This window comes from Rousettus aegyptiacus, unplaced genomic scaffold (genome assembly GCF_014176215.1).
Source record: "Rousettus aegyptiacus isolate mRouAeg1 unplaced genomic scaffold, mRouAeg1.p scaffold_m13_p_1, whole genome shotgun sequence".
Taxonomy (NCBI): Eukaryota; Metazoa; Chordata; class Mammalia; order Chiroptera; family Pteropodidae; genus Rousettus; species Rousettus aegyptiacus.
In genome coordinates, this window is record NW_023416284.1 from 76421554 (window position 1) to 76437925 (window position 16372).

At 37.7% G+C, this 16372-nt stretch overlaps 1 protein-coding gene across 1 annotated transcript in view; it reads left to right on the top strand.

The window, feature by feature from the left end:
• Window positions 1-12949: 12949 nt before the first annotated feature.
• Window positions 12950-16372, top strand: part of LOC107515471 (androgen dependent TFPI regulating protein) — a 66478-nt gene continuing 63055 nt past the window's right edge. Inside the window, exon 1 of the mRNA XM_016154328.2 lies at window positions 12950-13174. Within this exon, the coding sequence (XP_016009814.2) occupies window positions 13022-13174 (153 nt within the window). The 5' untranslated portion in view covers window positions 12950-13021. The remainder of the gene's footprint in view (window positions 13175-16372) is intronic.

The window sequence follows — 16372 nt, forward strand, 5'->3', positions numbered from 1 at the left end:
GATTCCAGGAATTGACATGTAGTGGAAATGAGAACATAGCAAAGAAAAAATTTAACATGATGTTATTTCTTTTAAATTTTATCCATAAGGCATGAGGGTCACTTTAATTTTGTTCCCATTTGGAGATTTTCCCCTGCTGCACAGCAGAAGATAGCTGGATCTAGTTGAGTTAGCGCTGAAGGAGGACATGCATGAGGAAAACCACCTTTGCAATGGTGGATTTAAGTCGATCATATCCCACCCCAAGTATCAGTTGGATGGAGCAATGGGGCTTCTCCTCTTACAAAGTGACCAAGAGTCACGGAGAAGATAGCACTTTGGCAACATCCTTCCTTTCTCAGGGCAAAGGAGAATTAGACAAAGAAATAGAAATAAACTTCCTGTCAGTTTTAAAATGCATTGCTGAAAGATGTAATTGTGAGCACAGGGATTTGCAGGCATACCTCAGAGATATTGCAGGCTCATTTCCAGACCACTGCAATAAAGTAAATGCCGCAATAAAGCGAGTCACCTACACTTTTTGGTTTTCCAGTATGTATCAAAGTTATGTTTACATTATACTGTACTCTAGTAAGAGTACAATAGCATTAAATCTAAGATATGTACATGCTTTAATTAAAAAACAATTTATTGCTAAAACATGCTAAGCATCATCTGAGCCTTCAGAGAGTCATAATCTTTTTGTTGGTGGAGGGCCTTGCCTTGATGTTGATAACACTCAATATCTGTGAAGTGCAATAAAATGAGATATGCCTGTATTAGTTTTATAATATGTTACTGAGCACCTACTACTGTCCCTGCTCTTGAGTCATTCACAGTTCAGTGGGGGTGTCTAACATGTTGCCTGCTTTTAAAAGTATAATGTAACAAATAATTATTTGTGAAGAGAATGATGACGATGAAGATAATAATGACAATGCCTAACATTTATTCGGAGCTTTCCTGGTAGCCAGCTCTATTTCTAAGTGCTTAATATCAAGAAGTACAAGATAATACTTTGGGAATATAGATGCTGGAAGGACCCCCAGGTAAAAATATACACATTATTTTTCAAAATTTTTAGGAAATTTAGTGTATTAGCAAAGCAAAGCTCTCTTAAGTTATTTGGAGAGGTAACAGGAGAGCAATTTAGATAATGAATTTTATTTTTCAATAACTTTTTTGTTTTAGAATAATTTTAGATTTATAGAATAGTTACAAGAAAAGTACATAGAGTTCCCATATGATAAATGGATTTCTAAGTCAGATAGCAGTGGTTTCAAGTCCCAGTTGTTCTATTTATTACCGTGTCCTTGGACAAGTTATTTAACCACTCATTTCCTTAGGTGTGGCTTCTTTGATTGAAAAGTGGCACAATAATACTTGCTTGAGAGGGTTGTAGGAAAGAAAAAGTGAGAGAATATATGTAAAGTACTGCAAACACGCTTGGATCATTGACGTGCTTAAGCATTAGCACTTATTATTTATATGGATGATATATTTGTTTTAACAAATTAATGAAGATCATACATTAAAATGGTTATAAATGGCCAATGTCAATAATTACAGTTTTAGGTCTTCAAAGGATAAGTTCCATTTCTTTCCTTATCCTGCTGCTTTTCTCAGGTAGTTGAAGAAGCAATTTGTTCTAACCTTCACCCAGGCTCAGTCCACACCAAGCCAAATGAATCCACCATCCGTTTGTCTCACATTGTCAACAAGTCTCTTCCAGCCTAAAGAAGTGGAGGGAAGATGGAATGGGTATACCGATTGTCTTAGTTTAGGCTGTTAAAAATATCATAGACTGAGTGGCTTAAGCAACAGAAATGTATTTCTCACACATCTGGAGGCTGGAAGTCCAAGATTAAGTTGCTAGGAGATCCAATGTCTGGCGAGAGCCTACTATGCTGACTTATAGGTGGCTATCTTCTCATTGTATCCTTACATGGTGAAGAGCAGAGAGAGGAAGCTAACTCATGTATCTTCTTGTAAGAGCACTAATCCCATCATGAGGGCATCACCCTCATGACCTAATTACCTCCCCAGAAGCCCCATCTCCAAATTCCATCAAATTAGGAATTAGGGTTTCCACAGGTAAATTTTGAGAGGAACAAACATTCAACCCATCCAGGATGGGAAGCAGAAGCATTCTGCTCTGGTGTGTTCAGTCAGGACTCACAGAGGGGGCCCAGAGAACACTTTCTAAAGAACTCTGGGTATAGAAACTCCCTCTTCTATGGGGCTGGTGAATAGCCTGCAACAGCTTCCTGTTGTTTCCCTGCTGAGCTGGGGATGAGACTTGAAGAGCAGGGAACCTCGGGGATCCCCTTTTATGATCTCTGAAGTACGAAAGACTGTTTTTCCACTTCTCAAACACAGAGAACTCCTAGGATGCCCCATGGGCCTCTGGGTGGTCCATTAGGGCCCTGCACATTTACCTCTATCATTAACTAATGATCATTCCTACAATCCAATTTTTTTAAAAGAAAATACTTCCAACTAGACAATCTTTGGGATATGCATTCAAAATCAGTTTTCTGAAGCTTCATAATTTGGCAAGCAGTTGAGCACACTTGAATTTTTCCATATTTCACTCTACTACCTATAAGACACTTCTAATTAGTATTTAGCACTCTCCTTTGATTAAAACAAAGACACAACTCAATATTGAATGTTTTCTTTTTTCCTAACCTCCCTTGCCTACATGAACCTGTCTGTCTGTCTCTCTCTCTCTCATGCGCGTGCGCTCGCACACACACTCACACACACACACGTGATAATAATTCACAAACCCCACTTTAGGTCAATTTCAGTTGCTCTTTTCAATTTCTAAGAAACTTAACAGAGGCATTGGGGAATTCTGGGTTGTTACAGTCTTCATGGAAAGCCCCAGGTCAAGAGTTATGACTTTTTTTTCAGTTCAAAAGCCAATTCTGACCATAAGACAACTCTGCAATATGTTTGAAAATTGTTCCCATCAAATATTTCCTGGAAAGAATCCAGGCTGCTTGCACTAGAGAGCCTACTGATAGGTTTAGCACCTCTGCCATGTCATTTACTGAAAGCATACTTCAAAAGTTGCTCCTGCAAACATTCTTCCTAGTAGTGAAATACTTGTGGACCAGATGGACATTTTAATCAGGTGGTGGCTGTGAGGACAGACATTCTGCAAGTACTTCTGTCATAAAACGTAATGCTAATTGAGCATTTACTATCTTAGAGGCTCTATCCTTATCACTCCGGATGTACTGTCTTATCCAACTGTCTTATCACAACCTGCACAGCAATGTTGTAAGTTGAGCACTATTATTTCCTCATCTTATATTTGAAAAAATTGAGATGCAGAGACTTATGTTAACTTGCCCACAGTCACACAGGTGGGAAGAAGTGAAACCAGAATTGAAGTTGGGCAGGTCGACTTTGGATCCCATACTCTTAGCCACTGTGTGAAAATGTTTGCCTCACTTCACTTTGGAGTACAAGCTTCTTTAGAAGCCAACATTTAACTGCAGGCTAGCAGCCTGACCAAAATAACAGAAAGCAAATTGAGAGCCACTCAAATCATCCAGCAGCTTGCAAACACTTCTTCTATCATCCTCTTATTCTTAGCATCCCCACAATGCTGCCACTGATATTAGAACAAAAGCAGTGCCAGGGCTGAAGACTATATTTTCCTACTTGTCCACTTAGCCCAGTGGCTTCTAGGCCCACTGTGTTCTCTCTTAACTCCTGATCCAGTGCTTACTTTAAAAGTTGAAGCCAGATTGATGAAACCAGGGATGCTTACACTAGCTCCACTAAAAAGCCAAAAGCTACATAAAAACTGTTTTAGGTTACTTCAGTTGTGGGGGAGGGTGTTGTTAGGCCTGTAGTAGAGTAATCATTCTTTCCTAGAACAGGAAAAATAGTTCCCAGGACTTCAAGTAAGTTCATTGGCAAAGAGGCCTCATGGTTTGAGAACCACCTTGAAGGCAAGTGGCTATGTAGGCCTTTCTAAATCATTTTAGACTGCCCCTTTCTGAATCCTGGAAGGCAGACAAAGAAGGAGAAAAATCAGGATATCATGGAAGAAGTTTTGACATCTTTGAAGAAAAGTATACAGAGGGTTGCTACTGGAGCAAAGGGTCAGAAGGAGATGTTTCCTCTGACCAGCGGATAATAAGCTTGATATACTTCTGTTTCCAGGAGCTTACAACCTATAAAGCATTCTTATCCTAAACAGGCCAAATTTCAAAGAAATCTAATTTATTGAAGGTAAGAGGCTGACTTTATTCTGCATCGGCATGTGATTTATTTTAGGCAGCAACAAAAACTACAATCATTTTGAGTAGCCCCAAACACCACAATATTCTAGAGGAGATTGGTAGAAAATGTTTAGTGACCATTAATACACTTCAACCTACCAAATAAAGTGAAGTAATTCCAGATAAATAATTAACATGTACTAATTTAGACTCGCTTGGTAGGCAGAAAATGCCAAAGAAGCTGACACATTTGACTTTAAACTTCAGCTGTTTTGTAAACAAGTGTTCTGTGAGGTTTTGTTTCATTTTCATACATTTTGAGAATGACATTTTTATTCAGAGGGCAATAAACAGTTAACCAAAACAAGTTTTTTTGACCAAATGAGTCAAACTCTGCAGTAAACAATCTCGCTTCTGCTGCTGCCACCTTTTTTTTTTTTTTAAGGGGATTTTTTTTTTTTTTTTTTTTTTTTTTAAGCACAGCAACCTTTTTCTTGCTTTTATGAAACACTGCCCTATGTTTTCAGGCAGAAAAGAAAAACCTTTCAAAAGGTCATGTGATGTCATTTCAGCAGTACAGAAATAAGAAAACCAACTAACAAGCAAAAAGGATGTATCTGATAATGATCTTTGATAGCATGTCTTAAAGCAGAATATATAAGAATGCTAAAGCAGAATATATAAGAATGCATGCATATATATGTAGTGCAAAGAGAATTTCACCTTGAAACTTGATAGCTGTAATTCCTTAATAAAGACCACTTGTTTGTCAAGGACTAAATTAGTCCCTGAGCTGGGTCACACAAGAAATCAAATCCTATTCCATTATAGGAGCCATTATCGGTAACCTCTCTGAGTACAAGTATGAGCAGATGTAGAATGAGGCAAATAAAGCCTTTCCTCTTCCTAGGCCAAAGGAGTTATTACATCCAAACACAGACTGGTATCCTAAGTGCTTCCATAAGGCTTTGGGGGAGAATACATTCTCCTCTCCCCACAGGATCATGGCCTGTCCCTCAATGGGGGTATTTAATTCTTTTGGTTTCTATAGAAGCTTAACTGGGGATGATTTTCTCCCAAGAGGACTTTTGGTAATATCTAGAGATATTTTGGGTTGTCACACTGGGAACCCCAGTGGCACTACATAAATAAAGCAGATCAAAATAGCATGACAAAAATTCAGAAAATTAAGCTACCATTGGAACCAGGGCCTGCAAAAGTCAGACCAGGACCCATGTGGTAAACCTAAACATGGTGGCCAACTGCAAAAATAAAAGATTTAAATAGAACTCAGTGACTCTTAATATTATAATCAAAATATTTAGTTTTTTTTTAAATTAGTTTCAAGCATACAGTACATTGGTTAGACATCTATATAGATCATAAAATGATCCCCCCTAATTGCTTCCTCCTTCCCCTGAACTTCCACCTAGTCAATACATTAATTCTAACTGCATTCCCTATGCTGTGCTTGCCATCTCTGTGACCATCGATTAACTACTAATTTGTACTTATTTAACCCTTCACCCCATTCTCCCAGCCCCCCAAACCCCCCTCCCCTCTGGCCATCACTCAATTGTCCACTGTATTTGTGAGTCTGTTTTTGATTAGTTTGTTCTTTTTATTCCTTAAATTCTATATATAAGTGAAATCATATAGTGTTTATCTTTCTCTGTCTGACTTAAATACCTTTTAGTTTCATCAAAGCAACATCTTTTTCCATCCCCTTCCTTTTCAAATGTAAGGTTCTTGTTTTCTTATCCTTTCAGCCCCTTTATTTTTTGGTTGGAACACTTAATTCTTTTCCATTTAAGGTACTTATTGATAAGAATGTAGTTGTTACCATTCTTTATTCCTGTTTTTGATATATATATTTTTCTTCTTAAAGAAGTCCTTCCACCATTTCCTGTAATACAGCCTTGGTGGTGATAAATTCCTTTAGCTTATTTTTGTCTGGGAAGCTCTTTATCTGTCCTTCAACTCTAAATGATAGCTTTGCTGAATAAATTATTCTTGGTTGTAGATCCTGGATCTTCATCCTGTCAAATATTTTTTGCCAAGACCTTCTGTCCCGCATAATGTCTTTTGAGAAATCAGTTGCCACTCTTATGGGTGTTCCCTTATACGTAATTATTTGTTTTTCTCTTGCTGTTTTTAATATTCTTTTTTTATATTTAAACTTTGGCATTTTAATTATGATGTGTCTCGGTGTGGGCCTCTTTGGATCCCTGATTTTTGGAATTCTTTGAGCTTCCTGGGTTTTATGTCCATTTCCTTCACTAGGTTATGAAAGTTTTCCAGCATTATTTCTTTAAACAGCTGTTCAACATCTTGATTTTCTTCAGTGACGCAGATCAGATGGATAGTGTCCCATATCCTTCTTAAATTATTTTTATAGTCTTGGCATCTTCTTTTTTGCCATTCTGATTGAGTGTCTTTGGCTTTCCTATCCTTTATATAGGGCATTTGATCCTTTTCTTTATTCACTTTGTTTATTCCTTTGTTTATTCCATTTAATATACTTCTCATCTCAGATACTGTGTTCTTCATTTCAGACTGGTTCCCTTTTATAATTTCTATTTCCATTTTTATGTTTTTTAACTCTTTGTTGAAGTTCTCTACACTTCCCAAAAGTTCATTGAGCATCTTTATAAGCAGTGTTTTGAACTCTGCATCTGTTAGATTACTTGACTCCATTATATGGACCTTTGTTCTCTTCTTTCATATGGCTTCTGCTTCTTTGTGTTCCCATTTTGGCTGTCTTTCTGTGTCTGTTTCTATGTCCTAAGCAAAGCTCCTAAGTCTCCTGGTCTTATTAGTGTGAATTTGTGAAGTAGGTGTCCAGTGGCACAGTCCTGAGAGGAGTTCAGCTGCAGGCCAAATTTAGCCCAAGCCTGTGCCCTTCCAGGGCCACCTGTTAAGATTCAGCCAGCAATCCACAGATGCTGTGCTTATAGTTGCCTCAAAAGGCCACACCAGAAACCGAAGCCAGCTGGCTCCAGTGTGAGCCCAGGCGCTGCTCAGCAAGGAGCACCTGACTCTCTGAGGATATACCTGGGTGTGGCTTGGGTGGGGCTGGGAGTTGGGGGAGGCAGGGTTTCAGGGAATCCTCTGGGCGGAGCGACCTCTGTTATCCAGTTTGTTGATGTCACGGCTGTGGTGGCTCTGTGTCCGCATCCCGAGAGCAGGGAGGGAAAAATAGAGACCGCCAGCACTTCTGTACCGAGTGAGTCTCGCCTGGGTCCTCCCTCCAACGATGTCTCCCTGTAAGTCTCTGGTGCCTGCTGCGAACAGCCGAATCGGCCTTGGTGCTCAGAGTGACCAGTCAGTCACTGCAAAAATCCGAAAATCCACTCGCGGATGTGGCCCCTTTAAGAGGCGTCTGCTGCTGCTGCTCCAGCCTCTGTCTCACTCAGCTGCTCAACACTGCCCCCTGCCCCGTTTTCACCCTCTCCTACCTTCTGCCATTAGAGGGTGATTTCCTGGACTTCTCTCTAGTCGGATAGCTTGTTCGTCTAGATCCCAGGTGAATTTTCCTTGTTGCTGCTCATTTTTTCCATCACAACTTTGATTTGGTTACCAGAGAGATGAACAGAGCCTCTATCATCTCAAAATGTCTAGGTTTTATAACTGAAAATCACTGGCTCTACCAAGAACCAGGAAAAACATAGCTTAAGTGAAAAAAAAAAAAAAAAAACAATCAACTGACAGCAACACAGGTGAAGCAGATATTGGAATTATTTGACAAAGCTTTTAAGGCATTTATTATAAAAGTGATTCAATAAACAGTTACAGATCTCTTGAAACAAATGAAAAATAGAAAATGTCAACAAAGAAATAAAGTTATAAAAAAGAAGCAAACAGAAATTATAAAACTGAAAGATACAATAACAGAAAAAAATCTTACCGGATGAGCTCGATAGTTGAGTGGAAATGACAGAGGATAGAACAGTGAACTTCAGGACAGATCAATAGAATTTACTCCATCTGAAAAACAGTGAGAAAAAAAAATGAACAGAGCCTCATGGAACTGTGGGACAATAATAAAAAATCCAAATTTCATTTTAGAGTCTCAGAGGAAAGCAGAAAAAGAGTTGGATTGAAAAAATATTCAAAAAAAATTATAATAAAGGCTGAAAATTTCTCAAATTTGGCAAAAGATATAAATCTACAGATTTGAGAAACTGAGCAATCTCTAAATATGATAAAGAAATGATAAATAAACACATGCCACAACATATCATAATTAAACTTCTGAAAACTAGATACAAAAAGTATTTAAAGCAATGACACATTAGACATAGGGAAACACAAATTCAAGTAAAAGTACATTTCTCATCTAAAACTATGGAAGCCAGAACATTTAGAAGTTGCATAACATTTTTCAAGTGCTTGAAGAAAAGTACTGTCGATGGTGAATTTTAACCTTACAAAACTGTTCTTCAGGAACTAAAAGGAAAGAAAGATATTCTGAGATCAGGTAAATCTTGAAAGAATTTTGTTGTTTGCAGATGTGCCCTTAAAGAATGGCAAAAGGAAGTAATTCAAACAGAAAGATAACGATTAAAGAAGAAAACCCGAAGCATCGGAAACAATAAGAACAATGTAAAAAAAAGAAATATGGTAAATACAACAGACTAACTCTTCTCATGAGCTTTAAAAATCATATTTAATCGTTAGAACACAAATTATAACATCTGATGCTCAAAAATAATTTAAAACTAGGAAAGGTAAAGGGACTAAAATGGAAGTAAGATATCCATACTTATTTGAAGTGGTAAAATGTTAATTCCAGCGGACTGTAAAAAGTCACATATGTATATCATTATATCCATGCAACCGCTAAGAAAACTATACAAAGAAATACACTCGAGAACATAAATAAATCAAAATGGAATCCCCCAAAGTGTTCTTGTAACACTCAGAAAAGCAAGAAAGGAGGAACAGAGATGCAGGAAATAGAAAATAATTAAATGAAAGACTTAAGCCCCAACATATCAATAACAACCTTAAATGTAAATGGCCTAAATACACCAATTAAAGGGCAGATATTAGCACAGTAGATTAAAAAAAATAACTCAACTATACTGTTTACAATACACTCACTTTTCAATGATATAGGTAGATTGACCTTAAAAGTATTGAAAAATATATACCACAGAAGCATTGATTTAAAAAAGGGATACAAACATAAATATCAGATAAAGTAGATTTTATCTGAGCAAAGAAACTTACTAGAGAGAAAGACAGACATTACATTACATAATGATAAAAGATCCATCTCTAGGAGGGCATAGTAATCTTAAAGGTATATGCACCAAATGATAGTCTCAAATACATAAAGTAAAACTGATAGAGCTGAAAGGAGAAATAGACTAATTCATAATTAATTATTGTTAGGGGCTGCAATACACCCTGCCTTTTAGCAAACGATATAATTATTAGATAGAAAATCAGCAAATCAGAGTGCAGTTCATTTATACAAGTATCCATGACTAACACATATGTCTCTATAGACTACTAAAACAAGATAACCATTATTAACTGCTGTTCTTCCTGTGGTACATTTCCCAGGAAAGCAGGAATTCACATGAGATACTCGAAAGCTTGAAAATGGAATGTGCTTGTGGTCAACATTGAATATTTTGCTGATTAATATAAGATATGAACATCTATATAAAATATCTGAGTTTTCTTATGAGAAAACGTATGCATTTCTGATTAACAGGATATTCATAAAACATGTAAAACCTGACAGTCTAAAAAAAGTGTTCTTAAGTACAGTTTCTCTTTAATAACCTCATCAGACCTCATAAAACCAAATAATATGCAAATGAATTCATGCAAGAGAAATTCAGAACTTGGATACAAAATAGAGTAATTCAAGAAATAGTGTAAGGTTACTGGACTGATTGATAAAGAGATCTGTGTTCTGGTAATTGCTCCCTCATCGAAAGCAATGTGACTTTAGATAAGTCCCTTAACCTCTCTGAGCTTTAATTTCTCACTGGAAAGATAAAAAAGATGAATCAGCTGACCTCATATGGTTCTTTCCTGCTCTAATCTTTTAAAACAATATGAGTCAGTTTCATGCTTGTAAACAGGAAGCATTCTTTCATTTCCCAACTGAAAATGTACCTTCAAAACTATCGAGAACTCTATTCCTCTTGGTGAGTTTGAGATCACCACAGAACACTGCATTCCACTGTGAAAGCAAAGCTGAAGATCAAAGTGTAAGGCAGATCTGATCAGATTTCCCAATGCAACAGGCAAAGTGGTGAACCAGAAAGTTCTCATAGTCTAAAAAAATAGGTCCCCGTGTCTTTAAGAGTTGGCTTTGGTGACTAGAAACCCATATAGGTTCTCATCAACCAGACTTCAGTTGGGGACCCTTAATGAACATTCTGGTTTTAAAAAGGGTAGTCACGGTGACCTCTGAGAAAAACAAATGCTCTTAGATATGGTATAAATAACCCAACAGGTGAACTTCATTCTAACTCAGTTCTCAGCCGCATGTACAGCAGATGGACAAGGGATGCAAAGTCCACTGGAAGGAAGATCCTAGTCTCCTCTCGTGTTGGCTTCAACTGGAGAATACACTCATATTTAAGTGTTTCCAGAATTACCTACCTTTTATCAGGAAGAGGACTTTAGAAGATAGTGAGGGTGATGTTGGTTCAGAGGCAGTAGAGGTTTCAGGGAAATACAAACAGCACTGGATGATGAGAGTGGTAATAATCAGGAAACCCAAAGGTTAAAGACCTCCTAGGTTGATATTAAGAATACCACAATACCAAAATTGCATATATCCATGCAAAGATATCCATGCAAAGATATCTTTATTACATCTAGAAGTTACCTGCTACTACGAATGGTGCCCAGAGTTGTATCAGACACCCCTGGAGAAACTCACAGTCTAATTGGTTGCATTAATTAGAGTTCCAGCAGGAAAAGTAGTTCGCTTAGCTGAGAGCTTAATCATGGGACTATTGACCAAACGGTGGGCAAAGCTAAGAAAACTTATAAGGGTTGTGGAGTTATATATCAGCTTTAAAGGGAACAAACCATCTCAAATGGCTCTGTGCACGTTAAGAGGGTAAGTGAAGTACAGATAAGTCCTGCCAACATGTCTTGTCTTGGAACTTAAAATAATTAGGATTTATTGGTTAATTGCTTGTTTAGCAGCTGGAAGGGCTTCTCTCTTGTGTCAGAATATAACTAAACTCCCTCAAACCTTATCACCATTACCTTAAGAATTGTGTCTTTGCTATCCCTATTTCCTTCTCACCACTGTGCTACTCGTAGCCATCACTATGAAGGGTCTTCCAATACCTTCCACTATGGATGGTTCCATGGTACTTGTGGGAGTGGGTATATCTAAGTGGGCTTGGGACTTCTCTCCCATCTCTTCAGAGGCTGGCGCTTGTCAATTGTTCCTTTAGCTTTGTAGATGTCCTGGCTTTAGGAAATGAGACAATCAGCACTCCAGATTCTCTGAGCCCCATATCACATTCAAAAGAACTAACATCCCAATGAGGCTGATGATTGATCAGCTCAAGGTCATGCCGTAGACTCGAGCCCAGGTTTGATCCCCTGCTCTTTGTATCTCATTACTCTGCAACTGGTCTAGGAATGCATGATAATCTCTATCAGGCAAAAGTGTTATCTGTTAGTGGCCATGACTACTTTGCTCAGTGATATTACTTTAATCCTCATCTTCTCTTACATGATGTCTGGTGTTTCCCATAATTTAGTCAATGCATTCATCTTTAACTCAATCTTCTGTATATTTAGAATGACAGAGTAATTCGCAGGATAATCTAGGCTCTATTAGTAAGTTATATGTACCTGTTTTATAGTACTTATCACACATTGCTAAATGAGTTTTTCAAAAGAACCTTATCTTGGGACTCTTCTCAGATGACTCCGAATGAGGGACTAAATTAATGGTTTCGCCATGAGATTGGCTACAAATGGAAGAGAGATTTTGAATTTTGCTTAAGGAAGTCTGTGAGAAAGGCAGAATGGCATTTGTTGCGTAGGAAGTGCAATTTCCACACACTTCTTTCTACACTTCTTTAGCCACAGATCACTTACTATGCTTCTTCCCTCCAGGGCAGAGAACATCTGTTCAAATAAAATGTCTGGGACAACCCAGAGCAAACTTAGGTCTTCTAGGGTATAGATACAAAACTAAACAAACAAACAAAAGAAACTTTGGGGCTGCTACCTGGAGGATCAAAGGTTGTTTCAGATTTTACAGGGCCTCATAAATCTCAGGAGCAAAATTACAATACCCATTCCCTTTCTACTTATCTTCTTACATGTCCTAAACATGTCCACAATCTCTGCCTCTTGGATTATCAACTTGCTCCTCATTTTCACAAGAGATATTCTTGCAATTTCCTTGTTCTGACAAATGAAAAGAAAAGAGCATACAGCTACAACAGTATTTCATCAGAGTTTATTGGTACTTCATAATAAGGTCACTTAACCATGCTCCCATCCCACTCTAACAGTATCAAGTGCATCTTTTGCACTGATCGCTGCCTTTATGCAACTCTTGAGATTGCCTGTTATTTAAAGGAGACATCTAAAAACAAACACTGATCCTGTCACCACTTTAGCAGGAAGGGAGCCTATATAGGAAGCAAAATTCAGTTTTGTTGGAACACTCAGTCTCAGAGGTTGGGTTTTACAGCTCTCCAGCCTGCTGTAGGACTTCACCTCTGACCCAAGAGAAGGTCACCAGAAGAAAGCTACTTAAGACATTCGCAGTTCCCTCATCAAAGCTAGTCATGACGAGGACTTCTACGTGCATATATCACTTCTTTGTTTTGAGCTGGTATATATTCATCATTTATTACATCTATCAACTAAAAGTGGATATACAGAAACAATCAATCCTTCCAAAGGGCCAACAGTGGCAGTATGCAACATTCATTAATCTGGTAAGTCCATATAAGCAACTCTGGGAACAATCTATGTGTCTATAATATCAGTACTTCAACATATGTTACCTCTGAATTTTGTTAAATGCAAAATTCCATTATTTGTCTTTCGTCTTAATTGTTTTTGAGTTTTGGCTTTCTCTTTTACTTGATAATTTGCTCAGAGAAGCCTAATTAAGAAGTTATCCATAGCTACATTTTGTGTTGGCTAATTGTTAGATGAGTTTTTCAAAAGAACCTTATCTTGGGGCTCTTCTCAGATGACTCCAAATGAGGGACTAAATTAATGGTTTCGCCATGAGATTGACTACAAATGGAAGAGAGATTTTGAACTTCGCTTAAGGAAGTCTGTGTGAAAGGCAGAATGGCGTCTGTTGTGTAGGAAGTGCAATTTCCAATGGAAGAGTAATGCCATTTTACAGCACACACAGACTAACAGATTTATCTAAGACAAGCAAACATATTTTGCAATGTTCAGATTCCACTTCTATTTTTTATAGGCTCAAGATTCCATCTTAAAGGACAAATCACCCAACCAAATGGCAAATACAGATTTTCAACTATTTACAAACCAATCATATGACTCGATCCCTTCTTGTCTTTCTGCCTGGCTGACTGTATTCTGATGAATGAAGTGTGAATGAATGGGAGGGAAATAGATTTTTAAAAAATGTTTTGGGAACATGTAAAAAAAATTAGCATTAAAAGCTAAAAATAGTGTATGCTTTAGGGATGATGCTAATTAATGTTTGAGATTTTAAAATGCAGACTGCCATATAAACATATCATTTCAGGAACCAGACAAAATATTCCAATCCTTTGGAATCATATTTCTAAGCAGAGGTTATACATGATCAGAAGAAGTGGCACTCTGAAATGCTAAGGGTTGGAAATTCAGAAAGTTCAAATTAGGCCTGGAGGTTATGCTTCTTTTTCTTTGGTCATTTGATTTTGGTCTGAAAGATCTGAGCCCAGAATACAGCTCTAATGTGTTTGAAAATACCAAGGTGAAGGCTTGTTTCAATCATAGAATTTTATGGTGGTAAAAACAAACAAACAAACAAAAATGAAAACAATAAGAAGTTCTTTTGTAGAGCTAAAATAATACAGTAAAAATCTCAGCTTTGTGTGTCTGTTGGCTTTATATTTAAAATGGTCAGTGAAAAGAGAGGGGTATCTATAGGCAGGATTAATGGCCTAATCAAATCCAAATCCAGCACCCCACCTCACACTAAGCATGGCTAAGAACAGATTTATCACCTACTCCCACGAACCAGCTTTCTGACTTAATTCTAGCTTAGTTAGAAACCTCATATTTCCAAGAATGAAAAAAGACAATTATTTTGTCAAAGACACTATTATTTCCTAGTGTTAATCTCCTTTGTGCTTCCCTAACCAATTAGCTACCAAATTCTATATTTTTCCTTTTGCTATGTTCATCCTTTTTTCCTAATCTTACTTCTCTTCTGCAGGCTCTAATTAATTTGTATCTGGATGACCAAATCATCTCTTTATTGTCCTTTCATTATCAATCCATCTGTCTACCACTCAGATTCCAGATTAATCTTCCCAAAGCACTGTTTTTGGTTTAGTTTTGTTTCAAACATCATGAGCCTGCTTGAGAAGTGTGGTCTGCTACTTAAGAACTCAGTGGCTCCCTATTACCTTATAGAACCATTTCCAAACTCCTGATTTAAAAGCTCACTTGCCTACTCAGGCTTCAGATCATCCTCTCCCCTTGAAGGCTGACCTCTTCTTCAGGAAGGCCTGTGTCTTCTCCAGTGTTGCTTCCTAGGCTTCTTGCTGTCATTGCCATGTTCACATTTCCTTAAATGAGAGGCCTACCTGCCTCTTTACTACTTTGATACTTTCGTAGACCACCTGAAATCCCACATTCTATTTAAAATCTCTGCTGACCAACTCCAGCCCCAACTCATTTTCCTTTCCCTGAATTTTTATATCATCTCTCTGTAAAAATTTAGTATTGTGTAGTATTGTTTTCTAATTTCCACCCACATATCAGCCTTAACATTCCAATAAAATTATTGACTGCAGTACAGGAATTTTGTCCCCTAGGCCCTCGCTAGCCCTAACATTCTATGCTTATAAATTGTATTTGCTACATTGGCTTGCATAGAGTACCCCCATAATAAAAATTGGCTGACTTGGTATGTTAATTGAATTTGACCTTAGTTTTTTCTGTACTCCTGAGCAATTAGTCTCTTCTGATGTTTCTAGTCCTCGAAATGAGTAATGTGGGGCTTACCTGTGACTGTTTCCTTTTTTAGTTCTGTTAGGTATCATCTTGAAAGTATGATTTTATGCAAAGTTCTTCAATTGATGAAGATGGATTGAATGTGTTTCAGAGGATGAATTTAAGGATAGATTTCAAATATGTTACTTAAGGTAAAATGTTGGGCCTTAAAATTTCTAGCTTTTGAGGTCTACTGGGCTGATTAATGGTTGTGTTTCCTAATGATTAATTGATGTTAATGAATGAATTAGTTAATGGCAGCACTTCTAAAGTTATAGAGTGTCATAACTTGCTATAACATCTTAACAGTACCCCCGCATCTTGCTTTCTAGGAAATTTACACCCCCCCCCCTTAAAACAGCTTTATTCTCTAGTTGGCTGAATATCAGTGATGTTCCCTTTTAAGAGCAAAGTCCATCTTCGTGGAAATCAGCATTCTGAGCATGCCTCATTTCCTTCTGAAGTTGTCCCAGGGAATTCAAAATGAAGAAACTTAGGATTGGTGGCAGAGGTGAGGTGGAATGGAATATGAGGGGTGTCAATGAGAATTGGTCATGGTGACCAATTCATGCATAGTGCCTAAGGATAGTAGGAGAAGGAGAAGGAAGATCTGAGTCTCTGCCTCGTGAGAGGGTAAATTGACCCCAGGAAAGAGGCAGCCAATTCTCTGTTGGGGGGGAGAGGCAGTATGCCCACTGGTTACAAGCAAGAGCTCTTGGGTCATGAGCTCTCTGGGATAGTACTTCTACTGACTCTGTGACCCTGGGCTAGATATTTCTTTGTATTTTCCATTTCTAAATCTGTCAAATAGAAATAAAAATAGTTCATAACCACAGAGTGACCATGAGGGATAAATAACCTGATGTGCGAGAAGCACTCAGAATGGTGTAAGCAGTGGACAAAGGAAAGAGAACAGGGGAGGGTGGCAATGAACTCTAGTCATT